Source organism: Octopus bimaculoides, chromosome 5, assembly GCF_001194135.2.
Source record: "Octopus bimaculoides isolate UCB-OBI-ISO-001 chromosome 5, ASM119413v2, whole genome shotgun sequence".
NCBI classification, from domain to species: Eukaryota; Metazoa; Mollusca; class Cephalopoda; order Octopoda; family Octopodidae; genus Octopus; species Octopus bimaculoides.
The window spans coordinates 64284706-64293098 of NC_068985.1; the positions used below are offsets into that span (position 1 = coordinate 64284706).

An 8393-nucleotide genomic window follows, 5' to 3' on the forward strand; every position below is an offset into this window, starting at 1 on the left:
CTAAAGGCAAGTGTTTTTTTACTCTTCTCTACTGTTTTTTGTTCTGTGTGTATCAAAAATATCGCTATCAATCTGGAGTAATAATTTGTAGTTTTGAAATCAGTAGTTCTTTGACTGCTATTTCTGAATTCTCAGTATGTTGGAGAAGCAGGTTACTGTCAATCCCTATATATTTATGATTATAAATGTTTTTTACCGAAGAAGGTTTTTTCATACTGAGCTACCCGGCAAAATTGTTAATTATTAATTTTATTACTAATTGACGATTCCCTGCCCTGCATATCTATATATATATATATATATAGATATGTGTGTGTGAATAGAGAGAGAGAGAGAATATGGGGGGATTAGTTCACTGGTGATTTAAACAAATAGGTACACTGAGTAAGTGCTATAATTGGTCATCCGTTAGGTTCCAAGTTCACAGCTGAGGCTGGAGTGAGAGATCCCTATTAGTTAGGCTTCTGTGTTAGCAGGTATATATTAGAGGAAAAGGACAACAAACTAATAAATACGTGTATGATACGAACAAAAAGATATATTTTTCAAATGCAGAATTGCCGTTAGAACAACAAAAATACTGGGTAAATTACTCTTAGAAGGCGGAAAAATTTGTCAACAAACAGCCATGAGACTTGAATCCACATCCCCCAAGACTCTGGACGAGTGCTTTACCATTAAGCTAAACTGCCTGCTGACAAATTTATCCACTAAATCGCTTATTGAACAATATGTGTATATAAATATAAACAAACTAACATTTATTTCTATTAGAAGCGTTGGAATGTGTATTGTATGATACAAACAAGAAAAAAATATTCTTTCTTGCTGTTAAAATAGCAGAAATACTGGGAGAATTACCCGTACAAAGGCAGAAAGAAAAAAATATTTTGTTTGTATCGTACAATACACATTTTGATACTTTTACCCAGTATTTCTGCTGTTCTAATGGCAATTCAGTGTTTGCAAAAAAACAAATTCTTGTTTATATCACACAATACACATTTTGACACTGCCACACTGCTAACAGCATTCCTGTCCATGACTTGCACTGCTCTCACATGTCAATCATTTACATTCAGTTTTCTTAGTGACTACAAGACTTAAGAGTGCAAAGATCTTTAGGTCAATGAATGATATGTATAGTGAACTGTTCTTGGCTAAAATCTAAACTATATCTCTTCTACAGTAATCTTTTTAGCGGGAGGGAATGTTATGCAAATTGTGTTATGATATAAAGTGAATGTGAATTTGATGATCAGAGAGAGAGAGAGTGGCCATTTTGAATAACCTACGTTGAATCAAGAATATCATGGATAACACTATATGACGCTTTACTGTTTTGGAGTATGACTGGAAATTAGTTTCTTTGAACCAGGAATTACTGGTCATACATAACAGTCCATCAATTTGGTGCTGCTTTAGTTTCATTTCTACATCTTTGCTCTTGTAGCAGCTGACGATGGCACTGCTATACCAGTCATTAGAATGGTACCTGCTTCAGTTACATAACTGACAATGTGAAGTCTTAGTGTGTGTTCTAGTTTGCCAGATATTTTCAGTATCACAGTGACTATCTTTGATGGTTTGGTTAATTTGCCTACCAACATACCTTTGATGACTGTCTCAACCCTATGGCTGCCATTTTCAATAGTTGGCCACCATGTTGAACCCACTAGGATAGTTCTTCCCTCTCTCTCTTCTCCATACATTCTCCTCAATCAGTAACCTCTCTAACTAACATTTTCATAAGACAATTCTATATTTAAGGGATGAGGAATTATGTACACATTATTTACATTTGACAGATATTTGTCCTCATCTTGTTTGTTGTTAACACAACGTTTCGGCTGATATACCCTCCAGCCTTCATCAGGTGTCTTGGGGAAATTTCGAACTTGGGTTCTCATTCCTAAGGTATTTTTCGATGTTGTTGTTATTATTATTATTATTATTATTATTATTCAGGTCACTGCCTGGAATCGAACTCGGAATCTTGGGGTTAGTAGCCCGCGCTCTTAATCACTACGGGCATATGGTGTAGTGATTAAGAGCGTGGGCTATTAACCCCAAGATTCTGAGTTCGATTCCAGGCAGTGACCTGAATAATAATAATAATAATAATAACAACAACATCAAAAAATACCTTAGGAATGAGAACCCAGGTTCGAAATTTCCCCAAGACACCTGATGAAGGTTGGAGGGTATATCAGCCGAAACGTGTTAACAACAAACAAGATGAGGACAACTATCTGTCAAATGTAAATAATGTAACATTTTCATGTCTACTTTTTCAAGTTTTCATTCAGACAATGTACCGTTATCATTCCATACACACTTTTCTCCAATGTACACCTAATTTACATACACTGCACTGCAATCTGGAACACCTTGGGCAGGTGAAATTGCTAAGCATTCTGTATTTTAATAACTGTACATGGGAAATGCAAACATGAAAGAAACAGATGTTTGTTTGAAACAAAGAGAACTCTCTTAAAGGTATTGAAAGACCAAATGGTAATTGTGTTAAATTAAGTGGTTTATTAACTATTTATACACACACACACACACATACATACATTAACATGGCTGAGTATTCCACCCTTAACGTAATTGTTGGGCAGAATCAGCATGACAGAATGTGATGAGGTTGTACCTTTGAATTACAGGTAGAATATATTTGATTGATTTCTATACAATTTCCATCAACCCAATTTTGTTCCCAAGGTATGAGGGTGATCCAAGGTTACAGACAATGATATTTACCTAAGCTGTTATGCAGTGGGACCCAACTGGGGACCTTGTGGCTGCAAAATGAACATCTTAACAGTTCACTTGTATGACGAAAGCCTTAGGTGTGACAAAGTTGATAATGGAAAAACATTTCCAGTAGAAAAAGCATTTTAGAAAATGATGAGAGAAATTCCAAGAAATCATACATACTTTTAAAGTTGATCCATTTGGGCCAATCAGTCTCTGTCTACGTTTAATAAATCGTTCTTTCTTATTAACAGTGGTTCCTATCTTAATAATATCACAATAAATGCCATCCTCTAATACTCGAACTGCCTAAAGAGATAAAACAGTAAAAAATAATCAATAACATTCATTTATTTCTCACTACAATCAGCATTTGTTTATTGTTAATGCACAGTTTTGATAAATTGATAGATTGGGAGAAGCATTCAACTTCTGTAATTTAGGGGGAAGAGGTCATTATTTCTGTTGTAAGTCAGGTGAGAAGGCATAGTGCCATTGACCTTTGCAGGTCATACTTCCAGACAGATTCAGGAAGTTAATGTCTAGACTGAAAAACTGAAGGTAAATGTGTAGCAAGAAAAAAGCAGGTCATCCAGAGATGTGGCCATTTAGTTGGAATCTTTAATATATAGTTTGGAGGTTTTGAAGGATGGCAACGGGATTTGTTTGTACATTTAGATACTGAACAGTCCTACCAGTCAGGTTGATAGTGGACTATCCCATCAGTCAAGCTCATAGTGGACTGTTCCACCAAGCCAGATGATAGTGGACTGTTCTACCAGTCCAGATGGTAGTGAACTGTTTCACTAGCACAGATGATAGTGGACTGTCCTACCAGCCACGCTGAGAGTGGAATGTCCTACCAGTCACTGGACAATCACACCAGTCAAATTGACAGGGAAGCTGATAATGGACTGCCCCATTAGCTAAGCTGATAGTGGACTGTTCCACCATTCATCTTGATAGTAGACTGTCCCTTCAGACAAGCTGATAATGGATTGTCCTAACAGTGAAGTGGATAGTGGACTGTCCTACTAGTCCACTTCATAGGGGTGTGTGTAATCAGCCAAATTGATAGTGGATTGTCCCATCAAACAAGCTGAAAGGTGACTGTCCCATCTGACAAGTCGATAGTAGACTGTTCTAGCAATCATGTTGACAGAGAATTATTCAGTCATGTTCATGCTGTCCTGTCACATTACCAAAGTTAAGAAACTGTCCTATCAGTCAAGTTCAAAATGGATAGTACCACCAGGCAAGTTGATAGTGTATTGTCCCATCAGCCAAGTTCATAGTGGACTATACATCCAGTCAAGTTGATAGTGGACTATCCCACTAGTCAATTTGGTAGAGGACTGTCCTTCCAGTTATGCTGAGTCTGGACTGTCATATCACATGAGTTGTTAGAGGACTGTCATGTCAATCAAGTAATTAGTGGAGGGTCCCATCAGTCAAGTTAACAGTGGACAATTTCACAAGTGATGTCGATAGTGGATTGTCCTACAAGTCAAGTTGATAAATTGATAGTTGACTGATCCAACCAATGTCAATAGAGAACTGTCCAAACATCAAAATTGATAGCAGATTGTTGAGTCAGACAAGTTCATTCTGCGATCAGTCAAGTTGATAGCAGACTGTCCCAGCTGACAAGATGATAGGGAAGCATCCCACCATTGAAGCTGATAGTGGAATGCCCAAACAAGTTCATAGTAGACTGTTCTATCTGATTGTTGACAGTGGACTGTCCAGCAAGCCAAATTGATACTCGACTATCATACTAGTGAAGCAGATAATACACTGTCCTACCAGTCAAGTTCATAATGAACTGTCTTACCAGTTATGTTCACAGTAGACTGTTCTAGAAGTCAAGTCAATAGTGGACTGACCTACCAGTGAAGTTGATAGTGTACTGTCCCATCAGTTAAGTTCATAGTAGACTATACCATCATTCAAGTTGAAAAAGGACTGCCCTAGCAGTCAAGTTGATAGTGGACTGTCCCATCACCCAAGTTGACATTGGACTGTACCACCTCCCAGTCAAATTAATAGTGGAAGGTTCCATCGGTCGAGTGAGTAGTGGAATGTCCCATCAATGCAACTGATTGTCAACTGTGACACTAATCAAGTTAAAAGTTGACTATCCTATCAATCAAGTTAATAGTGGCATGTTTTACCAGTCAAGTGAGTAGTGGACTCTTCAAACAGAAAAATTCATAGTGTCCTGTCCAATCAGTTATGTTGATAACAAACTGTCCTACAAGTCAATTGATAGTGTACAGTCATCTCACTCAAAGTGATAGTGGACTGTTCCATCAGTCTAGGTGATAGAAAACTGTCCTAAGAGGCAAAATGATAGCAGAATCTTACAAGTCAAGTGGAGAGTGCACTGTCCTACCAGGAAAGTTGATAGCATACTACCCTGTCAGTCAAGTTGATAGGGGACTGTCCCTTCAGTCAAATTAATAGTAGACTGTCCGACCAGTCAAATTGACAGTGGATTGTCCGACCAGCCAAGTTCATAGTGGACTATACATCTAGTCAAGTTGATAGTGAACTGAGCTACCAGGCATGTTAAGAGTGGACTGTTCTACAAGTTGATAGTGTATGGTTTTAGCAGGAAATTCATCAGTAGAATGTTTCACCAGTCAAATTTTTTGCAGATTTTCCTAACAGTCAAGTTGATTATAGACTCTCTTAACAGTTGAGTTGATTATACACTGTCCTAAAAGTCAAGCTGATAGTGGACTGTCCTAGCAGTGAAAATCACAATGGACTATGTCAGAAGTCAAGTTGACCAACCAAATGGTAAACATTCATATCCTTTCAATGATTCTGTTTAATTAAAGTGTCTTGTTACCTCACACTGCTGAGATGAAATCTTCCCTTGGGCTAGACCAGGAAAGGATGGTTATCTGGAGGTATTACAGAAGTGAGTTTCTTGCAAGAACAACACTACAGGCTACAGAATCCACCAGTGAACTTTGTAAAACCACTATACAGTCACTTGATCTGTTAGAAATATCAGCTAAACATCCCTTACATCTTACCTTGCTCTCCTGGAAAAGGATACATTCAACAATGAATTAGTTCTCAATATACTAGATGGGATGGGTACATCTAGAATGCATTTGGGCATAGAGTTACTCTGCAGCTAAACAACAATAAAATAAAAAAATTTATAAAATAAGAAATGAAACTAACCTGCTGAAAGGGAACACTTCGAGAAAGTAATTTAATTAAGTCTCGAGCTTTGATAATTATGAATGGGTCCCAGGTCTTTCTGGTGGTTAGGACAGTCATTTTACCCTCAACCAGATCGAGTTGGCATTTTAATCCCTAGAAGAAAAGTAAATAGGAGAGTTAGTCATTGCTGAAACCTATATTTAAAGCTTTTTGCCTCAAAACTAAATTAATGGAAAAGGAAATCTCTGGGAAGTTTCATATTAAAGTTTTCAAATTATCTTTCTGTTTTTAGTCTTGTGTGTGTCCTGCATTTGAGCATGTAATAACACAGAAAAGTTTCAAAATGGGAAAGTAATTCATCAGGGCTTTCTCCATGCTTATCCAACATCAGCACTGAGTGAATATTGACCAAATTCACTCACAAGGCATTGATCGGGTGGCCTGAAGCTATAGTAGAAGACACTTGCCCAAGGTCTGCAATGGGACTGAACCCAAAATCATGTAGTTGCAAAGAAAGGTTTTTGAACCTCACAGCCATGTTGGTGCCTACAAAATTAAGATGACCAAAGAACATTTGATGATGTTTTATTTCATATTCAATCATAATATCTATTATAATTGTTTATTATTTTATGCTCATTAATCAGAATATTTGTCATAAGTGTTTATCATTTTAAGAAAATTTAATTACTTCAACTGTATTTTATAAGCTCCATAAAGTCTACCGTTTATACAACAAAGCTTTGTTCTCATGCATGCTTGGATGATAATGTGAATAAAGATATCACCAAATATTAGTCCAAAACATTTCCAAAACTTCAGAATTGCAAAATGGTTTCATCATCATTTAACGTCCACCTTCCATGCAGGCATGCATTGGACGGTTTGGCAGGAGCCAGCCAGGTAGAAACTACCCTAGGCTACTGTGTCTGTTTTGGCATGGTTTTTATGACTGGACGCCTTTCCTAACACCAACCACTCCACAGAGTGGACTGAGTGCTTTTTACATGGCACCAGCACAGGCGAGGTCAGTTTTGGCATGTTTTTTACAGTTGGATTGGATGCTTTTTATGTGGTACCAGCACTAGCAAGGTCACCAAGTAACTTGTAAGACAAGTAATTTTTAGAGGAGAGGAAGCATTGGAGGAAGGGGTGATGAAAATTTATAATCTCAAGCATAAATTTGTTTAAACAACAAATAATTCTTTCACTTATCTTTTACTGAGTGTAGTTCTACCATGTATAAAAGTCAGAACATTTTAATTTAGACAAGGATCCTACATGATATATCTTACAAAATGTTTTTAGTTTAATATCAAACATATTCATTATTTTACATGTTTACCATGCTGGCATGGGTTAAGTGGACAATTGCTGTTGAGCAAATAGGAACATGAGCATAAAAAGTATGAGATAAAGAGATGGATAATAGAGACAGGGGTAACAGTGGTGTGGGTGAAAGATGTGTAATAAGAAAGGTGTATGACAGAGTGGGTAAGTGACAGATATGTTTGCAGATAAGAGGCCAGCAAAAAATAACCAATGATGTAGAGTTAACAGTATGCATATATATCATCAACATACTCCTTCCATGCTGGTATGAGTTGGATGGTTTGACAGGAATTGACAAGTCAAAAACCTGTACCAAGTTCTGTCTGCTTTGGCAGTTTCTGCAGCTGGATGCCCTTCCTAATGCCAACCACTTTACAGAATGGACTCTGTGCTTTTTACATGGTACCAGGAACAGTAAGGTCACCAAGTAATTTGCAAGACAAGACTCCTCAACTGAGTGGGAGGTAGTACTGAGAGAGGTGGCTTTGTACTAGGTAATAAGAAGTTAGAGTATGAATAGAGAAATGTCTTACAGTAGAAGAGATACATGGCTACCTTAGTTGGAGAGAGAGACAAGATGGTGAAGATGTGATAGGGCATACATTCAAAATACAGGGGTTGGAGAGGGTGAATTGGTGGGAGATGGAGTGGAAGAGGAATGCAGAGTGGACACAGGTAGGAGGTGGTGTTCAGAGAATATATTGTGAGGAAGAGGGACATATTGAGTGCATGTAGGTTTGCAAGGGAGAGTGGGAGATAGAGGAGAATGGAATACAGTAAGCATGAACATGGCTGGGGAAGAAAAGAGGTGTTAGGAAAATGAGATGTGGTGGAGAGGTTTGTTGGAGACAAGGTGTAGGGATATGGACGTAAAGGACATACCTTTATGACCTTGATTTTACATAGCTAGGTAGGTCTTCTCAGGCACAACAAAATACCAATCATCAAAATACCTTGCAATCTCCTCTGTAAGGCTCAACTTCTGAAGATCATTTTTCACCACTTTCCCATGTCTTCCTAGATATGCATACATATATATCTATCTAAATATACATGCCTCTCTCTCTCTCTAGAGAGAGAGAGAGAGAGAGAGAGAGAGAGAGAGAGAGAGAGAGAGA

General features: G+C 37.7%; 1 protein-coding gene across 1 annotated transcript in view; it reads right to left on the reverse strand.

Annotated features, from left to right (window-relative positions):
- The window catches only part of LOC106878967 (KRR1 small subunit processome component homolog), a 42003-nt gene that overhangs the window by 29229 nt on the left and 4381 nt on the right, over nt 1-8393 (reverse strand). Inside the window, exons 3-4 of the mRNA XM_052967756.1 lie at nt 5962-6096; nt 2944-3069 (exon numbers count right to left, since the gene is read on the reverse strand). Of these exons, the coding sequence (XP_052823716.1) occupies nt 2944-3069; nt 5962-6096 (261 nt within the window). The remainder of the gene's footprint in view (nt 1-2943; nt 3070-5961; nt 6097-8393) is intronic.